This window comes from Mytilus trossulus, unplaced genomic scaffold (genome assembly GCF_036588685.1).
Source record: "Mytilus trossulus isolate FHL-02 unplaced genomic scaffold, PNRI_Mtr1.1.1.hap1 h1tg000085l___fragment_1__unscaffolded, whole genome shotgun sequence".
NCBI lineage: Eukaryota > Metazoa > Mollusca > Bivalvia > Mytilida > Mytilidae > Mytilus > Mytilus trossulus.
In genome coordinates, this window is record NW_026963295.1 from 3,969,818 (window position 1) to 3,994,956 (window position 25,139).

Genomic DNA, 25,139 nt, shown 5'->3' on the forward strand with positions numbered 1-25,139 from the left:
CATCAATGTAGGCCATGACCAGCAATTTTATGTTCAGATGATGACAGGTACAATGTATGCACCATCATATGCATGACAAAATTGGAAATACATGTTTGTAAAATAATGATATACGAATTGATTGATATACATTTGTGAATTCATTGTCCGTGTTTTCATGAAAGTGTAAAACAAAGGGACAATATACAGGGAGTGTATCAAATAAAATTTACATTCTTGCACATACGTGTATCGCATGTGTCACAGGTGACTTAACACACATGTGTGGCAGACGTGTGTTTATAGACATATGCATTTGCGTTTCACGTTAAAAATGTCATGCTTATAATATGTAAAAGTACAAGGGACAAAGGCAAATGACACTTTGTCAAATCAGTTTTCAAATACATGCGTTTAACATTTGTACATAGCATGTGTCATATGTATCTGCAGACACGTGCAGTTCACATGCGTGTTTTACATGTGTGGCAGGAACGTGCGTAGTGCAAATATGATACGCCTGCAACTCATGCGTTTCAAGGTACATGCGTGAATTATTTGTTGCATTTTTGTCCTAATAATGAACTCAAGAAATGAAAGCAAAGTGAGTCCATATGACTTGTGTTTTTTTTTAATAAATATTCACTATTGCAGAGTATTGATAGTTGTATAACTGCCGTGTGTTTTTCTATCAAGGATGGTTGTACAGCACTACATGTACTTGTTTCTTTAACAGAAGATTGTCAATTTGCTTGAAGGTAGTTGTAATGATCTCGATTGTCATTAAAAAGTAAACGGATGATACATCAAAATAACAAGAATCAATAACACGTCAAAGTCTAACATTATAAACACCAATTTGTCTGCACCATATTTTCATTCAAAAATTACTATCAAATCAACGATGCTCGACGCAAAATTATTTGAAAATCTAACACAAGGTAATTTAACATCATGAACATTGAGTAGATGATAAAACTAGCAAGGACGTTTCGTATGGACGACATTTCAAATTTTCCAAAGTTTGTAGTTTCTAATTTAAGTTTTTCGGAGTGTGTATTAACACTTTTTTGTGCTTGATGTAATGTCAATGTATTTTAATCTGTGTTTTTACAGTCTCTCATAACTCTTTTTAGAGTGGCTCTTTTATAAATTGTTAATATTATATTGTGTTGTATATCAAATGTTTTAAAGAGGTGAGACTCTAATAAATTATTTGTTTGTTTATTTTTTTGTTTTTGCTTTATTCCAACATGAAAATACGTTAATCATGTTAATCATAGGTAAATTATGCAGTCGTTTGTCGTTGTATATGTATGATGTATTTCATAACAGTGATCATTGCTGATATATGTCTGTTTATTAACCAAATGATTACAAGCAGATAGTACTACTAATAATGTCATATTGTGTTGAATACACACTCATTGCGAGACTAATTGTTTTCACTCTTTGGGAACATATCTTTTAGCCTTTAACAATCAATGTTTTGTGAAAATTGTCATGTCTTGTTTAATCCAGGATAAAAAGTCTGTATTTCATCGCGCTATATTACTCAGGAACACAGAAATTCTCAAATTTCTAATTGAAGGTGGTATTGCTCTCAATTTGAAGGACAAGGTAAAAGAATAATAAAAACACAATGAGAAATTTTCAAGCACATGCTAAAATCTGACACTATAAATATAACTTTTATTACACTAGATTCAAATTTCGAAAAAAAAAATGATAAAGTACTTAACACATTTTAAAACTGAGAAAGGAAATGGGGAATGTGTCAAAGCGATAACAACCCGACCATAGGGCAGACAACAACCGAAGGCCACCAATGGGTCTTCAATGTAGCGAGAATTCAGCACCCGTAGGTGTCTTTCAGCTGGCCCTAAAATATGTATACTAGTACAGTGATAATGGACGTCATACTAAACTCCGAATTATACACAAGAAACTAAAATTTGCATTTATGACAACATGGATAAGGTGCATTGCGTTCAATAAAAGAATCTATTTGGCCTTTTTAACTTTTTTGGATTCGAGCGTCTCTGATGAGTCTTTTGTAGTCGAAACCCGCGTCTGGCGTATACACAAAATTTAGTCCTGGTATCTATGATGAGTTTATTTACAACCACTGGGTCGATTCCACTGCTGGTGGAGATGTATTTCCCCGAGGGTATCACAAGTCCAGTAGTCAGTACTTTTTGTGCTGACATGAATTATCATTGATATGGTTTTATTTATAAATTAACTGTTTACAAAATTTAGATTTTTTGAAATATTAAGGCTTTTCTACCTCAGGCATAGATTACCTTAGCTGTATTTGGCAAAACTTTTAGGAATTTTGGTCCTAAATGCTCTTCAACTTCGTACTTTATTTGGCCTTTTTAACCTTTTTGGATTCGATCGTCACTGATGAGTCTTTTGTAGACGTAACACGCGTCTGGCGTATATACAAAATTTAGTCCTGGTATCTATGATGAGTTTCTCTACATCAAATCAAAGTGATTTCCTGGTAATTTGTGTTTTTTTTTATCAAGATTGAATTGTTTTAAATTGTATTAATAGTTGTATAACTGCAATGTATTTCTCCATCTAGAATGGTTTGACAGCGCTACATGCTGCCACAACAGAAGAAAATACTAAAATTGTCCATTTGCTTATTGGCCATAGTACTGATCTCAATTTAAAGGACAAGGTAAACGAATAATACATCATATTGCTAAAGTTTCGATTACAAGTCAAAGTCTGACAAAAGCCAATTTAACTTCACCATATTTACATTTGGAAATTTAATATCACTGTCATAATACCCGACACCAACTGTTTAAATTCAAAAACAAAGTAATAAAAGGATAAATCTAACAAGGACTGGACTAATTGAACAGAGCTTTGAGTAAGATACTTGCATGCATATAAAATTTCGTCCGAAATTTTAAAAAGAAAGGCAACCAATGCAATAATAGACATTAAAATAATCAAACTTCCTACTTTTACTTATTCATCAATCAATGACATTTTATCGCACGAAACACAAAATATTCAAAAAGAAAATACTGTTTATTCCTCATTTTTAATAGTGTAAATAAGTTACAGTAAATTCAAAAATTTATGTGTGAATATACTATTGTGAGTGTGGAAAAGTCGACAGAAGTGCGAGTTTAATTATTGCAATTACTGCAAATACTACATACAAAAAATGATATTTGTCTTTTCAACACCTACTTGGTCGATTGCAATTTTCCCAATTATTAAAGCATAGTTAAACTTCTGAAGTTACTGTTTCTAACATTTTTTTTTCAATCTCATGATCCTGATGAAAAAAGTAAAATAATAAAATTCCGAACTCCAAGGAAAATTCAAATCGGAAAGTTTCTTTTTAATTGTCAAAATCAAAAAATTCAAACACATTAAACGAATGAAAAACAACTGTCATATTCCTGACTTAGTACAGACATTTCCTGATGTAGAAAATGGTGGATTAAACCTGGTTTTATTGCTAGCTAAATCTCTCACTTGTATGACAGTCGCATGGAATTACATTATATCGACAACAATGTGTGAACACAACAAACCGACATAATAGGTACATAATATACACTGTTCGTTCAATTTTAAAAACAACCGTTGTTAAGAAAAAAGCAACAAGCCCATCCCTCCGAATCTAAAACACACGCACACTCTCATATGTTTTTAAATTGACATAATTAAACCCTTATGTATGAGGTTATATGTATGTCATAGATAAAAAAAAAGTACATACTATAGAACAAACTGACGGTCAATATTGCCCTTTGTGTAGCTTGCATTATGTTAAGGTCCAGACTGTAATAAACATTTGTATCTTTTATTTGAAATTCAGTAATATATATGTGGCTGCATTTGAGCTTGCTAACATGATAGTAAGCTTTAGGTCAGACATTCACACACCAACATAAGCACAACACCCACAATAGCAGTGTAAATGAAATAAGATCAGTGCGTTAATATAGTCACAGGCTATGCCATATAGTCCAATTGATTCGTGCATATTTTTAGAAGAATTGTGGGTTTGATAAAAGCATGAAACTTTGCAAAATTGAAGATATATATTTGGTAGTCAAATAAAGCTATGGACCCTTTCTGGAAAATAAACTATGGTGGTCATTTTTAAAATGTCTGCCAATCATTCCAAATTTTACGAACATTTATAAACTACAGCAAATAATATTCAAACCAAATCTTTTAAAACATATAAAATGTTATCTAACGTTTCTAGTAAGTGATGACGTTATATTAGACTTCATTTTTATCCAAAATGGCAGACAATTTCAAAATGGCCTCCAAAAAGTGAAAAAAAGACAGAACTGAGACAATACGTTGCTTATATTTATTTCTTCTGTCGAATTGCACTTTGCAGTTCATACAATATTCTAGGGATTGCGTTTTCATGACTCATTGATCCTGGATGCAAGACAATTTAGTCAAAGATCCATAAATGGAAACACTCTAACAATTTCCATGACGCCATCAAAAGTACTATTTGAATCACAATGAATATGTTGCACTTCTTCTTACCACATTCCTTTTTTTCCTCGATGGTGGTGACATCCAGATGATAAATAAGTACGAAGAATCGCCGAATTTCTACTGGCAATGAGTAACATCACGAGAACTACCAATAGGCCAGAAGCTACACGCCCTTCCAAATACCTGCGTTGACCTCTAGTTTGAAAAAAGGAACTCGTGTTGTTTATGCTTTCAATGTAGTGTTATTTGCTCTAAGGACTTTATTTTTCAATGTTTGTGTTGTTAACCAATGAAAGTCTTGATTATACTCGTACAGGCAAGGAAAACTTTATTGCATTTCAAATGTTCACGTTCGGTCAAGTTTTAGATAATCATGATGTACCAATTTTTTAAAGATGTTTTAAATTTTGTGATTCTAAGTCTTAGAAAAAAGACATTTATAAATCCACTATTATATGATGCATGCCCAATTGCTGGATATGACTCATCAATCTATTTAAACAAGATTACCAAAGTAGGTGTCACTTGTTCAATGGGAACTGCTGACCCTTTTTGAGCACATGAGATCATCCCCGGTTTTTATTGGGATTGGTATTGCTCAATTTTTAGATACTTGTGTTGTGACTTGTCTTATCCCTTTTAGTGTTTTTATTATCCATGTTCTTATATGGTTTTGATTTAATAATGATTGTTGACGACCTAAGTATATTCTCAATCTTTTTTATCATCTTAACAACAACATATTTTCAAAGTAGTTTTCAAAATGTTTCTGAAGGACAGTCCATTTAGTGATTGCCCCCTTTCACCACATTTTGAACAGGACCGTACATAAGATCATTATCCTCGCGTATTTTCCTCTACCGTGACATCCGTTTTATATCTGTTAACCACATGTTATTACCTCATTTCAAAATGCTGATGCCCTTGTAATACATGTCCAATAAGGTATATGCCATCCGCATTCACTTTTAGTAGAAGGCCTAAATATTCCCCCGCCTAAAGCTTTTACATGCATTTCATATTTGCGAATATTGTGTTTTTGCTTTAAAAGGTGTAGAACATCAAGAGGATTACCTGATATCGTTATACTATTTCAAAGGTGGATTGAAACATGTTAATAGCAATTCTCTGTAACCACCAACCAAGTTGCGACACGCAAAGTTTCAGATTTTCTTGAAACTTGGTCTGTTTGTAGCTATCGATAAACTTAACAAGAAAAATGATGACAAAAAATGTGTGTATGCCCCCGTTGCCATGGATCCTTGGATTTTGCCTCAAAAATGCATTTTGAGGATAGAAAATTACCCATTTTAAGCAGTGATCATGCAAACATTTCAAGTTTTATGAATATTTTGACTATTGTTCATTAAAATATAACACTTTATGAGTAAGATGAAAGATAAAAATTATTTCTGACAAAAGGGAAAGAAGGAGACAGCACTGATTTAAATAGTGGAATTTTCAATGTATTCAAAAAGGCAAATTATAGGCATTTTGCAGGACATAATTTTACACTTTTGCATCCACAACCAATTATACTAAAGTGATAAATGTAAATTATGACTGTTGCCTAGGAATAATTTATCATAAAAGGTTTGAAAAATAGGTTGCTAGGGTAGTTGCTATGGTAACATAAAAGTGTATTTTTTGGTGTTTTGAAGAAAACATTTGACATTGTTATTTAAATAGTTTAAACACAGGGAAAAATATACAATAAAAATCACTAAGGACATATTGTGCATTCAATGACCTAGAGGTTGACTTCAAGGTCAAAGGTTATTTATGACCTTGACTTTGACCTTTGATCTTTTTTTATTTAATTTTGTTAGAAATTTTATCAAATAAACCAAAAAAGTATTTAGAAAAAGTATTTAAACAACATTTTGCTTACATTTGATTAGAAAGCAAAATGCCAGAGGTCAAGGTCATGTTAAAAGTTCTTAGCAACGACCTTTACTTGATATAAAAGTACCTAGCAACCATACATAGTTGGGTTCAGATTGATACGAACTATGATATACATCCTAATTAAAAGTTGATGGGTCAATATTTTCAACATAAACTTTACCAGCAATTCTCATATAATCAGAAAATTTTAAAGAACAGGTATTGTGTTTCTTAAAAAATTCACATACATGAGTTTACTCATGTAAAGGAGTAGGTTCAGAAAAAAACTCTTTTTGGCCCCAAAATATAGCATATTTACAAAAATGTGAAAATATAATCTTTTAGTTATTTATTGGAAAGTAGAATGCTCCTGCTACATAAATATCGGCTGTTTTTGACTATACAATGCACATATATCGGATACCAGCATCATTAAGTCATGCTAAATTACTGAAATCTTCACAATTTTAGCATTTTAATTAAATTTTAGACGGTTTCTGTCTAAAATGAAAGTGGCCGCATTCGTGTTCATTCATAATATTGAAATGTAAGTTGTATTTGATGATAATACTTAACATATATAAAGGTTGAGGATGAACACGGATGCGGCCACTTTCATTTTTGACACAAACCCTCTGAGTATTGACATTTTTTGGCATATTTGATAGATTTGTCATATTTTAGCTTGAATCGGAGCGTTTTTATTTACAAAATCAGTTAAAATCTCCACAGAAACTAATCGAATCAATTGAAATAGACACTTAAAAGTGTTTAAAAAGTGTTTAAAATCTTTCGGTAGATGGACCTGAAATTTGAGGCCAAAATCGGCCCTTACCGGACCTACTCCTTTCAGTTAATCGCCAGCAATTTTGTTTCCTGTTCTTACTTGAATTACAAATGCTGTTTTTTCCAAAGTATTTTATCAATTTTCGAAAAAATACCAGTTGAATCATTATATCATTTACTAGGGGACTCGTGTTTTACTTTTATGTTCTTACTCTTGAATCTTCAATGCATGTAAAAAGGTGATGTAACAAAGCATTATATTTATTAAAACTTATATGGATAAATGAACGATTTAAAAGTAAAAATTACCAACAAGACTCAATCATTTAATCAAAATATTCGAAAATTTTATTTTACTCCATATAAGCGTTTTGCCTTTTAATGAATACTTATACTAAAGGTGAAAAATTCAAATAACAGTTTTTTTTTCTTGTTTCCTTATCCCAATTTTATACTCTTTTTTAGTTACTCTTGTAGCTATACATAGCTTATTCTATATTGATATATTAATGTTAATACTAAATGACGATTGTTACCCCAAATTGATTTTAAAGGGTATTTACTCTTATTTGGGGTTGTCAAATGAATTTAAGGTAGATTAATGGTATACCGCCATCTCGCATTAAACAATCACAGTACAAATTGGTCTAGTTATTTGCCCAAATCGGCAAAGGAGAAGGTACCTATGACCGAGGGGCGTTTTTGGCCCACTCTCATAAGAAATCTTAATTCTTACCATTGCTACACAGCTACTTTTGCATAGGTACTATTTCTGTACTAAAAATCTGTAGTACTGGAAAATTACTTTTAATATTCAGTACTATTTTGTTACATTAAAATTATTGTAATATTTAGGTACCTGTATTTTACAGTACTGAATGTGTAATTTGTATTTTTAGTACAGATATAGTACCTATGCAAAAGTAGCTAAAAATATGTAGTACTGAAAATTTACTTTTAATATTTAGTACTATTTCTTTACTTTAAAATTGTAATATTTGGGTACTTGTATTTTACAGTACTTGATTTGTACTAAATATTTTGGTACAGAAATAATACAATATTCCATGTTTGAAAATCATAATTTTAAGAGATTTGAAATAAAAAATCTCTCAAAATGGTGAAAATATAACGGTAGTAACCAAAAATCTGTAGTACCTAAATTTCAAGTACAAATTCAGTTCTGTAAAATACCTAAAAAGGTACCTAAATATTACAATTATTTTAATGTAACAAAATAGTACTGAATATTAAAAGCAGTTTCCAGTACTACAGATTTTCAGTACAGAAATAGTACCCATGCAAAAGTAGCTGTGTAGACCTTTGAAGTTAGGTCTATGTTTTGGCTAAGTTTCATGAAAATCTATGACTATGCGTGCCGCCCCCCCCCCTATATACAATGGTTGGTGGTTACATAGAATTGCTCTTAATTGTTATGGCCATTTCTAGACAAAACTCTATTAAATGCTGTAGTTGTGCAACGTTGATGGTCAATCTGATTGCCCCACCTTCTGCTTTACAAAAGTGTTATTCTACTAATCGACTTGTTCTACAACTACAATTTTTAAATAACATTTGCAACTCTTAAACTGTATATGTAAATGGCATTATATCGCTCCCGGGTAATGAACGCTATAATTTGGATGAAAAAATCCAGGGAACCAATGATCTAACAGCATAATGCAATCTATATACACCTAGAAGAAACATTCTCTTAATGATCTCACATCAAAATGTCCCGTTCAATCTATAATGTTTCAGACCAGTTGAGGTTAAGTGTACTGTCCATTTCCCTCTTATTACTCCATTCTTTGAAATGTTATATAGTTCTCACCAGGGTCTCGTTCCTCAATACAAAATTGTGTCATTTGCATATGAATAAGAAGTACACCTACTGTTACCTCATTGAATTGTCGAGTTCATGATGCATGAAAGCCTCCTAAAAAGAATGTGCTATTCATTAAGAACAGTTTATAACCAATGTATTCTAACCAATCACAAAAACGATGTCATTTCTATATGAATACCTAAAACAAAACTATTCTTTGTTCTGCTAGAAAAATGTTTGCCAAGTTCCTCTGTTCTGATTTTTCAACAGCAAAAAAAAAATTGATCACAAGTGATAATTGATACATCTCTCGGAAAAAAATCATTGCTGGATTGTTTTAATGAAATCGCGAATCGGTTTGACAGATTTGATCCCTTCCTGAAACATTGGTCAATGCTTACTGATACATAAAGGCGGATGACCATTTGTCTTGGCTCTACAAGTGTGGTATGCTATCCAGACATATTTATTGTTTCATTAACATCTGATTCAAGCCATCGGGGTCATCCTTTGTTAAGTGTTTTAATACCATGTGGGAATAGAGTTGCACAATTGACATACCAGATTGGCATACACATACTTCTTTTATACAATGTTAGTAACGATTTCTATACTTTCCTCGCAAATCTTTTCATGTTTGTCTTTAATATATAAATGTGTCATACACTTGATATTATAGGTCACTAGGTTTTACTGAAAGCACGTCAAAACAAATACACTCTCTAACCTTCTATAAGTATAAATTTTAATATCTTAAGGTCATGTTGGAAAAAGTCGCCATATTGAAAGGAGTAGGTCCGGTAAGGACCGATTTTGGTCTCGAATTTCAGGTTCATCTTACGAAAGATTTTGACCACTTTTCAAAACACTTAAGTGTCTATTTCATTTGAATCAATTAATTTATGTGAAAGATTTTAACTGATTTAGTCATTAAAAACAACCCGATTCAAGCTCAAATATGAAAAATCTACCAAATATGCCGAAAAATGTCACTTTTCAGATGATTTTTGTCAAAAATGAAAGTGGCCGCAACCGTGTTCATCCTCAACCTTTATATATGTTATGTATTATCATAAAATACAACTTACATTTCAATATTAAGGATGAACACGAATGCGGCCACTTTCGTTTCACACGAAAACTGTCTAAAATTTAACTAAAATGCTAGAATTGTGAAGATTTCAGTAATTTAGCACGACTTAATGGTGCTAGTACCCGATATATGTGCATTGTATTGTCAAAAACAGCCCATATTTATGTAGCAGAAGCATTCTACTGTCAAATAAATAGCTAAAAGGTTACATTTTAACAATTTTGTAAAACTGCTATATTTTGGGGCCAAAAAGGGGTCTTACTGGACCTACTCCTTTCATGTTTGGTACATAGCTTATATTTTTTAATGAATATTTGTTGATTCTTATATTTTGTGGCCATGTTGGAAAAACCGCCATATTGCATTTTGAAGACGGGTTCATAGCTAATATTTTTCAAAACACCCAGCATTACTAACATGCCAAATTTGACCTAACATTTTACCTTATATAGGTGTTATATGTTGATTTTGATATTTTATGGCGGCCATCTTGGAAAAAGCCGCCATTTTGAAATTTCAATTTGGGTTCATAGCTTATATTGTTTGCAACACCAAGGACTACTACCGTGTTCGGTGATTTTATCATCAAACCCACAATGTTGTCATCGATTAGCAGGACTAATACATGCATTCCATAATATGTAGTTTCAAACGGATTCTTCATTCGGATTGTGTATTGAGCTGGTTTTATTGCTTTGATGTTCGACTCAATTTTATTCCAACATGGTAACATGTAATTCTTATGAACTCTGTGTGGTCGTTTAACATTCAAACGTAAGATGCATTTTATAGTATCGTTTGCTGATATATTTCTGTTGATTTTTAAGCGTACAGTAAGTACTAACAGCAATATTTTATTGAGTTTAATACACAGTCAGTGTGAAACTAGGAAACTGTTTTTCCTTCTTTGATAACATTTGTTTTAATTTTTATAATATAAAGTTATGTTAAAATTGAGATGCATTATTCTCTACAGAATGGACAATCTGCACTTCACTACGCTACAGCAAATAAGAATACCGAAATCACCAAATTGCTAATTGACGGTGGAATTGATTCCGAATTACAAGACAAGGTAAACAATTGATAAATTACATTGAAAAGTCCCAATTAAATGAGAAAGTCTAACAATGACAAATACCACTATTTTTGCATTTCGAAAAATTGATGTGAAAGTATTTTTTTGCGTTTATATCGAAAGTGCATTGCATTATATAAAAGAAATATCCACCATGAGCGAGCACGATGAAGCCAATGTGGCTCCTGTTTTGTTCTTCTTTTTTTTGTTTCTTATTTTAAAAGTTTATTTAAAGTAATGAAAGTTGTATAACTGTAATTTATTTCTCCAATTAGGATGGGTGTACTGCACTACATGCTGCTACAAATAAAGAAAATACAAAACTTGTCGAATTTTTAATTGGTCATGGTCGTGGTCTTAATTCACAGGACAAGGTAAGCGTATTATAAATGACAATGACAAAATTTCACTCAAAAGTTTAAGTCTGACACGACAAATACCTTATATACCGCCCTTGGTTGGTGTCAACTTCTCAAAAAACGTGTATGGTGTAATGGTGTATGGCATATGGTGCAATGGTGTATGGTGCTATAGTGTATGGTGTAAAGGAAATATTGTCATGGTGTATGAGGAATGGTGTGATTGTGTAACGTGCGATCGAGAATGGTGTGAATGAACGGTGTACGACATTTCAGTAGTTGAAAACAAAGTTTGTTTTTTTTTTGTTTTTTTTCGGATTGTAAACATAAACAATAATAATAATCTTAATATTTGAAATTTAATTGCTTCATGGGTATTTCGAATCATGTAAATAGAATTAGGAATAGTGTATGGTGTGATGTGTAAGGTGTATTGTGCAAAGGTGTAACGTGTATGGTGTAATGGTACAAGGTGTATGCTGTAATGGTGTATGGTGTATGATGTAATGGTGTATGGTGTTATTGGGAAGTTAATACCATCCAAGGACTGTAGTGTACCGTACATAACATTATTATTCTCACGCAATTTCAATCATATTTTATTACCTCTTTACAGAATGCTGATGCCTTTGCGTTAAATGTCCAATAAGGTATATGCCATCTGCATTCACTCTTTGTACATGTAAAAGGGCGAAATAATCCCCCGCCTAAAGGTTGCATTTATGTAAATATTGAAAATGCAATTTCCCATAGTAACTACTTTTACTGCTAAAACTGTACCTATTTTTTTATGAATTCAATGGAAAGTTCATATGCACTACAAATTTTTTCAAAGGTCAAAATATAGGGTTGTGCGGCATATTTTCAACGTTTGTATGCCCCGAACTTCTAAAAGTTTAAACTAACACTAAATTTCTTAACTATCCCTACCTTGACTGTAGGATTACCACAGATGTTAATATAAACAATATGCATATGCATATTTACTGGTAACATTCCCAAGTTTTGTCTCTATAAGATGAAACATAGAGATCATAACTGGAAACCAGTATGTAAACAAAATTGATTTTTTTTTATTGTACATTGTTTACCCCCTCCAACATTGTCCAATGCCTCAATTTTTTTAAAGAATTTGAAAACACGACTTTAATTATTGACAGCTTGCCCTATTTGCATGTTTTCTGACATTTAATGCCTAGAACCTGTTTAAAACTGTTCTGATAACATATTGAAAGCATTTCGGAATACTGTAAATGTAATGTTTACCAGTCAATCATTCCAACATTCAAGATTATATAAAGTATCCAATCCTGCCTGTGTCTCCAGTTCACATTTTACTGTATGCCTATTTGTCAATGAAAGTCCACAATTTCTGCCTCAAATGGTCAGTTTAGAATTCTTGTCACAACAGTATCATCTGTAACCATATATCTGACATAAGTTAGCTAATATATGAGCTAGAACTGTTAAAGCAAAGCCATATTTGCAATAGTTGTATGTATGCAGATACCAGTCTGATGTATAAATTCACTTCAAGTTTTATAGAAATGACTGCTTACATCTGATTTTTGCTTAACTTCCAAACACAGTTATTGTTTTCTATATCAAGACCTTTAAAATCATAAAATCATAGTACTTACAAGTAAAACTATATGTTTTATGACCAAGAGAGTAGGTAATTTTCTCTGGTTTTTGTCCCTGGGGCCTCAAATTTCCTACATTATTCTGGTGTTTCTAGCCATATGGAATATCTATAGTCCGGCGGCTACAAGCATATTTCAGACGAATTGTGCACATCCTGCTACAAGCATGAAATTTGGCATAGACCTTCCTGAACTATTACTCTTTTATTTCAGATAGGAAGGCATTTGAAAAAAATATCGCACTTCCGGTAAAATTCAAAATGGCGGACTTCATACTAAATTCCGCCCATTGTCGAAGGCTAGTATTTGAAAAAGGTGTTATAATCATGCTACTATCATAATATGTGGTACAAATCTTTGTTATGTACTACTTTTGGATATATAATATAGATAAGATGTCTTCAAAAACCCTACTTCCGGTAAAATCTAACATGGCGGACATTGTACTAAAATAAGCTTATTTTTTAAGGGAGGGTAATTGAAATGTGTTTAAACGTATTGCTTCCTTCATTACATTTTGCAGGAACCTTTCGTTGGTGCTTTTAATGGATACAATGTACAAAAAATCTGTCTTTAAAACCCCTACTTCCGGTAATATCAAAAATGGCTGACATAGAAATATCAATTTCTGATTTATTTTATAGCTCACCTGGCCGAAAGGCCAAGTGAGCTTTTCTCATCACTTGGCGTCCGTCGTCGTCCGTCGTCGTCGTCGTCCTGCGTTAACTTTTACAAAAATCTTCTCCTCTGAAACTACTGGGCCAAATTTAAGCAACTTGGCCACAATCATCATTGGGGTATGTAGTTTAAAAAATGTGTGGCGTGACCCCGCCAACCAACCAAGCTGGCCGCCATGGCTAAAAATAGAACATAGGGGTAAAATGCAGTTTTTGGCTTTTAACTCAAAAACCAAATCATTAAGAGCAAATCTGACAGGAATAATATTGTTCATCAGGTCAAGATCTATCTGCCCTGAAATTTTCAGATGAATCGGGCATTTCGTTGTTGGGTTGCTGCCCCTGAAATGGTAATTTTAAGGAAATTTTGCTGTTTTTGGTTATTATCTTGAATATTATTATAGATAGAGATAAACTGAAAACAGCAATAATGTTCAGCAAATTAAGATCTACAAATAAGTCATCATGACCAAAATGGTCAGTTGACCCCTTTAGGAGTTATTGCCCTTTATAGTCAATTTTTAACCATTTTTCGTAAATCTTAGTAATCTTTTCGAAAAATCTTCTCCTCTGAAACTACTGGGCCAAATTTAACCAAACTTGGCCATAATCATCATTGGGGTATCTAGTTAAAAAAATGTGTCCTGGAATTTTCAGATGAATCGGATAATCGGTTGTTAGGTTACTGCCCCTGAATTGGTAGTTTTGAGGAAATTTTGCTGTTTTTTTATTATCTTTTATTATAGATAGAGATAAACTGTAAACAGCAATAATGTATAGCAAAGTAGGAACTAAAAATAAGTCAGTATGACCAAAATAGTCAATTGACCCCCTAAGGAATTATTGCCCTTCATAGTCAATTTTTAACAATTTTCTTAAAATTTGAAGATTTTCAATAACATTTTCCACAGAAAGTACTGTTATAGATAGAGATAATTGTATGCAGCAAGAATGTTTAGTAAAGTCAGATCTACAAACACATCACCATCACCAAAACACAATTTTGTCATGAATCCATCTGTGTCCATTGTTTAATATTCACATAGACCAAGGTGAGCGACACAGGCTCTTTAGAGCCTCTAGTTTGAAAATGTAAAGAAAATGTTGTTTTTTGTGCTGGTCATTAAACTTTTGGCTTTAAGTTATCCTCAAAACCCATTATTCTATTCTGTTGTAAATGTTTAAATACAAAGTTGACACTTCCGGTAAAAACATATGGCGTAAATTTCAAAGATGAGTCCTCAATCTATTTCTTCGATGAAGAGTTTTGGATAGATTGATTTAAACAAAACAAAATTACTATAATACTAAAACATTTTTAAAATTACTACTATTCGGCAAAAAATACATGTTTATTCACAGTCACCACCACATGCACACAAAGCAATGCACTGGAAACCCGATTTTCCACATTAACAACGACCGCGACATCCTTTCTTACATCCACAATGTACAAGCTTCTGACAAAATGATGAGGCCTCAGAAAGTGTTTTTTTTAAAGGGATCCTCTTTGTCCCGTCGCCATCCATTAGCGCCAGGACTGGGTAGCAAAAGAGTCAATCCAAAGCTCGTCTCCCTAAACACATGCCCTAGTATATTGCACGTTTTACATGCTGGAAAAGACTATAACAAGTTCAGGAAATAGCCTCAATTATAGCCTTCCATTTTGTGCAAATATTATTTTCTTGCTTCGTTAACCATGTTAGCCCCATCTGATAAGTTTGTGCGATCTCACAGTAAAACCCCGGTGTTTAGGTTGATCAAACATCATTCTTTATGTCAAAGTCACATCTTCAAATGCAATCAATGTCTCCAACGCAGTCTTTTTTTTTCTTTTCAAGCAAAGAGAGAACCGTATCACTACCGGTAAAAGCATTGATCACAATAAGTGTGCGAAAAAGTAATGACAGTATCATCAGTAACGACTGTTCGAATCATGACTCGTTTAAGTTCGTGATTCACTGTATCAGACACATGCACCATGATTCTAATGTCAGCCTCTTAATGTGAACATGGTGCTAAACTTAAAATACATCACGTGGTGGATAACACTGAACATCCTGAGCATTTGTTGCTACATCTACCAAACTCATCAAAGATTTCATCCAATCGGGTTACAGTTTCAAGGTATTTTATTAAGGTAAGGACATAATACCCAATCAGCATACTCGTTAGGAAACACCTTGAAACTATAACAATAGTGGATGTAGTCTCGGATGCGTACATAGACAATACTGGTAGTTTGAAGGCTGCTACAAAAAGCAAGAGCTACATTTTGGGAAAAGGGAACACACAGAACGTCGAATCCAGGGTCAAACAAATTCCTCAAAATTGGCAAAGTTTTCTGAGAATGACGACAATAAGAAAGAACTTTTTACTTTTAATTCACAGCAGCTTGCTCAATAAAATTTCGAGGAAAAGGTAGATGCAGCAACAAATGCTCAGGATGTTCAGTGCTATCCACAACTTGATGATGTTACAAGTTTAGCACCATGTTTACATGAAGAGACCTACACTAGAATCAAGATGGATGTGTCTGATGCAGTGAAACGCATACTTAACTGAGTCATGACTGGAATAGTCGATACTGATGTCATTGCTGTTTCGCTATTCCGTTACAGGGGTAGACGAACTTTGATTTGCATTTGGAAGTGGGAAAAACTTGAGATATATATCTATACATGACCTTTCAAATTAACTAGGCATTGAAAGAATACACGTTTTCTGGAAAAGGAACTGCGTTGGTGACATGGATGGCGTTTGAAGATGTGACTTTAGCATTTAGAATGAGTACAAAGCAAGAAAACATGCGTTTTTGGAAGAGGAAAGACTAATTGAGGCTATTCCCACGACTCGGTCTAGTCTTTTTCAGCATGTAAAGAGTGCAATATACCATAGTGGGTATGAATGAGTAACAAGCTAGGAATTGGTTCGTATGCTAACTAGTCCAGACGCTTATGAATGGCGAAGGAACAAAGATGATCCATGGGAACCCTTTTGGACAACTCTTAGTGAGGCCTCTTCATCTTATCAGTTTGTACATTATGGATGTAGGAAACAATACCAGTCTTTTTAAATGTGGAAAATCAGCTCTCCGATTGTGAATAAACATTTATTTGCGGCCTACCGAGTACGCTGATTGGGTATAATGTCCTTACCTCAATATAATACCTTGAAACTGTAGTGGATGAATTCTCGGATGCGTATGGTAGTTGTAGCAACAAATGCTCAGGATATTCTATCTTATCCACCACGTGATGTATTTTAAGTTTAGCACCATGTTCACATTAAGAGGCTGACATTAGAATCATGGTGCATGTGTCTGATACAGTGAATCACGAACTTAAACGAGTCATGATTCAAACAGTCGTTACTGATGATGCTGTCATTACTGTTTCGGTTTTCCGTGACATAGGGGTAGACGGACTGTGGATTGTGTTTGGGAGGGCAAAAAACTTTGAATTAATATCTATAAATGACCTTTCAAATGCAATAGGCAATGAGTGATCACACACACTTATTACGATCCATGCCTTTACCGGTTGTGATACAGTTCTTCTTTTGCTTGAAAAGAAAAAAAGACTGCGTGTGAGACTTTGATGGCATTTGAAGATGTGACTTTAACATAAGAAATGATGATTGATGAACCTAAATCACCGGGGTTTTACTGTAAGATCGCATAAACTTAACAGATTTGGTTAACATGGTTAACGAAGCAAGAAAATAACTATTTGCGCAAAAGGGAGACTAATTGAGGCTATTCCCTCAACTTGATCTAGTCTTTTCTAGCATGTAAAACGAGCAATATACTAAGGCAGGTGTTTAGGGGAACGAGATTGGAATTGGCTCTTATGCTTCCCAGTCCTGGCGCTAATGGATGGCGAAGGGACAAATAGGATCCCTTTTAAAAAGCTCTATCTGAGGCATCATCATTTTGTCAGAAGCTTGTACATGTGGATGTAAGAAAGGATGATGCGGTCGTTGTTAATGTGGAAAATCGGATCTCCTGTAGACTGCCTTATGTGCATGTGGTGGTGATCGTGAATAAACATGTATTTTTGGCCGAATAGTAGTAGAAGTTTTAAAAATGTTTTAGTACTTAAGTGATTTTATTTTGTTTTAATCAATCTATCAAAAACTCTAAATAGAAGATATGGATCGAGGAGTCATCTTTGAAATTTACGCCAGATTGTTTGTTTTTACCGGAAGTGTTAACTTTGTATTTAAACATTTACAACAGAATAGAATAAGTGGTTTTGATGATGGCTTAAAGCTAAAAATTTAATGAACAGCACAAAAAAAAACAACATTTTCTTTACATTTTGAAAAAAAGGGTGAATATATAAATAAGAAATTGATATTTATATGTCCGCCGTTTTGGATATTACCGGAAGTAAGGGTTTTAAAGAAATATGTCTTATACATTGTATCCATGAGAAGCACCAAAGAAAGGTTCCTGCACAATATAATGATACTAGCAATACGTTTAAACTTATTTTAATTACCCTCCCTAAAAAATAAGCTTATTTTATAGTACAATGTCCGCCATATTAGATTTTACCGGAAGTAAGGTTTTTAAAGACATCTAAGTACCTAAGTACATCTAATACCGGAAGTGCGACATTTTTTTCAAATGCCTCCCTATCTGAAATAAAAGAGTAATAGTTAAGGAAGTCCTATGCCAAATGTCATGCTTATAGCAGGATGTGCACAATTTTTCAAAAAGCCGCCGTACTATTAGTACATTTTCAGGATAGAACACACTATTGTCAGCTTTGTTGAGATATTTTTGTATTTCTAGCTTGTATGTTTTATGCCGCGGTGACAAAAAAAGCAGATCTAGGCGTTACGGTTTACTTTTATCGAATGGACAAAAACCCCACCAATAGTATTCAGGAAGGATCTATGAGTTTCAATGACTGCGAAGAGTAAATATAAGCACTTTAAGTTGCAAAGATGCATATATTATGATTTTTTTTGCATTCAGACCTTTAAGTAAACTATGCATACGGTTAACTGTGGATTTATGCTGAGTCATCATAGTTAAGGCCTAGGATTTTCTCAACCGTCATGAAATATTTATAAAAGTTCCTTATTGAGTTTATTTCTTCAAAATCTGTGAGATAAACCAAATTTGGTTACATTCTGCATGTTCTCTCTTATCACCCAAGATAGGTTGCATTTCTGTAAATATTGACAATGCAATTTCCCATAGGAACTCCTTGTATGGCTAAAACTGTACCACTTTTACCATGAAGTTTTGAAAAAAAATCATATCCTAGAATGGAAAGTTCATATGCACTACAATTTTGTTTTGAAATGTCAAAATATAGGACTGTGAGGCGTATATTCAACGTGTATATGCCCCGAACTTCTAAGAGTTTAAACTAGCACTAAATGTATTAACTATCCCTACATTGACTGTATGATTACCACAGATTTCAATATAAGCAAAATGCATATGCATATTTACAGGTAACATTCCCAAGTTATGTCTCTATGAGATAAAACATATCTGCACTTCATTACGAGATGAAACATAGAGATGATAACTGGGAACCAGTATGCTAACAACATTGATTATCTATGAATATTCTATATCTCCCTAAAAGAGGCTTGGTTTGAGAAACAGCTGTATTAAAAAGTACAACCTAAAGCTTTCACATGCATTTCATATTTGAGACTATTGTGTTTTTGCTTGAAAGCCTCTAAAAAAGAATGTACTATTCATTAAGAACACTTTTTTAACCACAATTTTCTAACCAATCTCAAACATGTGTGGTATGCTGTCCAGACATCTTTATTGTTTCATTATAATCTGATTCAAGCTATCTGTGTTATCATTTTGTTAACTGTTTGAATACCATGTTAAAATAGAGTTGCAAAATTGACATACCAGGGTCGCATACACATACTTTTTTTATACAATGTTAGTAACGATTTTCTATACTTTCCTCGCAAATCTTTTCGTGTTTGTCTTTAGTATATAAATGTGGCATCCACTTGGTATTATAGGGCAGTAGGTTTTACTGAGGGCAAGTCAAAACAAAATACTTTGTAACCTTTTATAAGTAAATTTTGATATCTTATAGTGGCCATGTTGGAAAAAGCCGTCATATTGAAATTTCAAGATTGGCTCATAGGTAATATTGGGCAAGCACCCATCACTACTAACATGACACATTTGAACTGAAATAATGGATATTTGGTGATTTTGATATTTGGTGGTGGCTATCTTTAAAAAAAAAAACGCCATATTGAATTTTCAAGGTGGGTTCATAGCTAATATTTTTCGAAACACCCAGCATTACTACTATGCCAATTTCGACCTTTAATTTTACCTTATATAAGTGATAAATGTTGATTTTGATATTTCATGGCGACCATCTTCGAAGGGTCGCCATTTTGAAATTTTAAAGTTAGGTTCCTAGCTAATATTGTTTGCACCACCTAGGACTACTACCGTGCCAAGTTTGGTGCTTTTATCATCAAACCCACAATCTTGTCACCGATCACCAATTGGATTGTGTCATGTGTGTATTGATCCTGTTTTATTGCTTTGGTGTTCGACTGAATTTTATTCCAACATGGTAACATGTAATTCTTAAGATCTCTGTGTGGTCGTTTGACATGTAAACGTAAGATGCATTTTTTAATATCATTTGCTGATATATTCTGTTGATTTTTAAGCGTACAGTAAGTACTTACAGCAATATTTTATTGAGTTTAATACACACTCAGTGTGAAACTAGGAAAATTGTTTTTCCTTCTTTGATAACATTTGTTTTAATTTTTATAATTCAAAGTTATGTTAAAATTGATATGCTTGTTTTCTCTACAGAATGGACAATCTGCACTTCATTACGCTACAGCACATAAGAATACCGAAATCAACAAATTACTAATTGACGGTGGAATTGATTCCGAATTACAAGACAAGGTAAACAATTGATAAATTACATTGAAAAATTCCAATGAAACGAGAAAGTCTTACAATGACAAAAACCACTATTTTTGCGTATCGAAAATTGATGTGAAAGTTATTTTGTGCGTTTATATCGAAAGTGCATTGCATTATATAAAAGAAAGACACACCATGATCAAGCACGATGAGGCCGATGTGGCTCCTGTTTTTATTTTTTCATTTTTTTTTTCTTATTAAAAATGTTTATTTCATGTAATGATAGTTGTAACTGAAATTTATTTCTCCAATTAGGATGGGTGTACTGCACTACATGCTGCTACAAATAAAGAAAATACAAAAATTGTCCAATTTTTAATTGAGTCTGGTCGTGGTCTTAATTTACAGGACAAGGTAAGCGTATTATAAACCACATTGACAAAATTTCACTCAAAAGTTTAAGTCTGACACGACAAATACCTTATATTGTGCACTATATTTATATTTGGAAAATGAATATCAATTTCCTGATGCTAGACAACAAAGTATTAAAAAATCTGAAACAAAGAAAACAAACGTTGAAGAGCTGGTGAAATTAACAAAGACCGGACAAAAAAACAGAGCTACGTTTTATGTAGATAATTGCTAAAATTAAAAATAATTGTCTCCAAAATTATAAAACGGCAAATAAAAAAGACTTTTTTTTTCAATTTAAACTGCAAACATTAAACAATTAACAAAAATCTACGGAAACTGCCTACTTTTTCTTTATTAATCAATGTTATGATATTTCAATGAATGAAAAACTAACATTCGATCATTTAATACTAGATGTAGTAATTTCTTATTTTTACTGATATCAAAAGGTAACTGTACAAAAATGTACATTCATGAATAAGGGTGTGCACTTATTATTGCGATTGTTGAAAAGTTGACACAAATGCGTGTTTAATTATTGTTATTATATAAATGCTTCATACAAATAATGCTATGAAAATTCAAAATGCGAATTTTTGTCTTTGCGACACCTACTTGGTCGAAATTTTCGCGATTTTACAGATGAATTTCTAAGTTTATAGTGTTTGAATCATCGATATCCGTCAAATATACAATCTTCGTTGAAATTGAGGGAAAAAAGTCGTTGATTAAAACAAAAAGACATGCCAACCGTTACTAGCCCACGAACACACAACATACGCATCAAGGTATACCCAAGTTTAAAATGCCTTGGTAAGATATCATATACTGTAAAAGTACTTTTATTCGTGGGGTATCAATTTTCGTGCTTTTCATGGATAACTTTATCCACGAATCTAAGTGTCCAACGAAATAAAACAACCATTGTCTAAATCAAGACATGGCATGATCCCAATGAAGGTTTGACTACTGATATAATCTAGAGAATACATTGAATAACCTAGAATCTGAGAATACTTTAATAGCAGTCACAGAACTACAACTGCATGCAGGATTATGCCCATTTAATCATTAATAACATAAACTGTACCACTGTTGATCTTTTAATTCTCATAAAAAAAGACCGATAAAAGTCAGATTTGCGGTATTAATATGCTATTATGATAATGTGTTCATTTTATATCTTCATAGTCTGGTACATATGGGAAATAATAATTTCATGCTGGACTAGATTTTGATAAGAATTATTTGACAATTCAAGATAAGCAAGAAGGAAGACGTAGACACTCTTTCCGAATGGATTAAGGCAGTGAGGTCGTTGATACAAATCAGAATTAAGAAACTGAATGGGTCTATCAATGCCCATGCTACGTCATTCTTTAAAGACCCAAATGTTGCAAAACACCTATCCTACCTCCATGACAAATATGTTGTTGTCCCCGCAGATAAAGCCCGAATCAACATCGTTTTTGTGTGTAAAACTCATTACGTTAACTGCTTGATAAACGAATTAGGCATTGACAATTTACTTGGAAACTCAACATATACCCTCACGACACTTACCAAAGAGGAAATCCTGGATAATCGTAGGTCTGTTCTATGTTCCTTTGGAATTTCAACCAAAGATGAAGAACTGGATCTTCCATCACTTTATTGGATACCTAAACTACATAAGTGTCCTTACAAACAGTATATTGCTGGGTCTTCCAAGTGCTCCACGAAACTTCTTTTTGAATTATTAACATCTATTTATACAGCAATCAAAGACGGGCTTCAAAATTGTTGTAAAACTGCCTATTCTAGAGGTGGCATGAATCAGATGTGGATACTAAAAAATTCCGAAGATCTTTAAAAGTACATACAATCTAACTCTTTTTCATCTTTAACAGTATTAAAACATTTGATTTTTCTACTCTTTACACAAGTATTCCACATTCCAAACTAAAAGACAAATTGAAAGAGTTGGTATTGCTTTGCTTCATAAAAAAGAATGGCCAACGTAGACACAAGTATCTTGTCTGAGGGAGGGATAAATCCTTCTTTGTAAAGGATCACTCTGATTCAAACAAAAAATTCTCTGAAACTGATATTATCAAGATGCTTGATTTCTTGATTGACAACATATTTGTTACGTTCGAAGGACGTGTTTTTCAACAGACTGTCGGCATTCCACTGGGAACAAACTGTGCCCCTCTACTTGCCGACTTGTTTCTTTATTATTATGAGGCTGACTTCATGCAGGAACTTCTTAGGAAGGAAGACAAGAAGTAAGCAATATCTTTTAACTCTACTTTCCGCTATATAGATGATGTTCTTTCACTAAATAATTAAAAATTTGGTGACTATGTGGAACGCATCTATCCCATCGAACTAGAGATAAAGGATACTACTGATACAGTTAAGTCAGCCTCATATCTTGACTTACATCTAGAAATTGACAATGAGGGTCGGTTGAAAACAAAACTTTACGAAAAAAGAGATGATTTCAGCTTTCCAATTGTGAACCTTCCATTTCTAAGTAGCAACATTCAAGCAGCACCTGCATACGGGGTATATATCTCTTAATTGATACGATATTCCCGTGCTAGTATTTCCTATCACGATTTTCTTGATAGAGGGTTGCTGCTCACAAGGAACCTATTAAACTAGAGTTCCAAATGGTGAAGTTGAAATCATCCCTTCGTAAATTTTACGGACGCCATCACGAGTTGGTTGACCGTTATGGAATAACCGTTTCACAAATAATATCGGATATGTTCCTTACATCGTAACTACAATCCCCTTCCCTTTCATGAATGTGACCTACCGAATTAGACTATTTACCGGATTTGTTATCACATAAGCAACACGACGGGTGCCGCATGTGGAGCAGGATCTGCTTACCCTTCTGGAGCACCTGAGATCACCCCTAGTTTTTGGTGGGGTTCATGTTGTTTATTCTTTAGTTTTCTATGTTGTGTCAGTGTACTATTGTTTGTCTGTTTGTCTTTTGAATTTTTAGCCATGGCGTTGTCAGTTTATTTTAGATTTCTGAGTTTGACTGTCCCTTTGGTATCTTTCGTCCCTCTTTTATAGCATTTGTATAAGATACTGATTTTTAGGTGACATTTTAATGACCTAATTAACATATTTGCCTGTCCTTAATCTGTTGATCACTTTATCTTAGGTTAGTTAGTGTTGTCACTACAATTTACACGGGTCAATGTTTACTTTGCAATTTCCTTCAATCCAGACTATTGGTAACCTTCGTTTCTAAAGGCTTTAATTTTTCAATTATTTTTTTTTAGAAAACTAAAATCCACGAATTAAAAAACCCACGAACATGTAAATATTGGTCAAACCACGAAAATTGATACCCACGAATGAAAGTACTTTCACAGCATATGCTTAATTTACAATAATGAAACCACTTACTATTTATTTTGTTATATGTACGTTAAAGACGTTATTTTAGAAAGAAAAAAAGGTCATTATTGCCCCTTTGTTGATTACAGACGGTTAACGTCCGGACTGAAATAATTATGTACTTGCAAAATGTTAAGGTCAAAACTGGTATATGTAGTTGCATCTAAATTGAGTAAGATATATATGGCTGCATTTGAGCTTGCTAACATGATAGTAAGTGAAGACATTCACACGCCAACATACGCACAACATCAGCAATAGCAGTGTAAACAAAGTAAGATCAGTGCGTAGGTATCATCAAAGCGTATGCTATACACATGATACATGCATGTAGTTTTTACCGTGTTTGCAACACCCAGGACTACTACCGTGCCAAGTTCGGTGCTTTTATCATCAAACCCACAATTTTGTCATCGATTAGCAGAACTAATACATGCATTCCATAATATGAAGTTTTAAACGGATTTTTCATTCGGATTGTGTATTGATCTGGTTTTATTGCTTTTGTCTTCGACTGAATTTTATTTCAACATGGTAACATGTAATTGTTATGAATTCTGTGTGGTCGTTTGACATTTAAACG

At 33.2% G+C, this 25,139-nt stretch overlaps 1 protein-coding gene across 1 annotated transcript in view; it reads left to right on the plus strand.

Moving 5' to 3' along the window:
• Window positions 1–25,139, plus strand: part of LOC134699861 (putative ankyrin repeat protein RF_0381) — a 51,936-nt gene that overhangs the window by 21,615 nt on the left and 5,182 nt on the right. Inside the window, exons 8-13 of the mRNA XM_063561267.1 lie at window positions 1,501–1,599; window positions 2,573–2,671; window positions 11,053–11,151; window positions 11,430–11,528; window positions 20,675–20,773; window positions 21,050–21,148. Of these exons, the coding sequence (XP_063417337.1) occupies window positions 1,501–1,599; window positions 2,573–2,671; window positions 11,053–11,151; window positions 11,430–11,528; window positions 20,675–20,773; window positions 21,050–21,148 (594 nt within the window). The remainder of the gene's footprint in view (window positions 1–1,500; window positions 1,600–2,572; window positions 2,672–11,052; window positions 11,152–11,429; window positions 11,529–20,674; window positions 20,774–21,049; window positions 21,149–25,139) is intronic.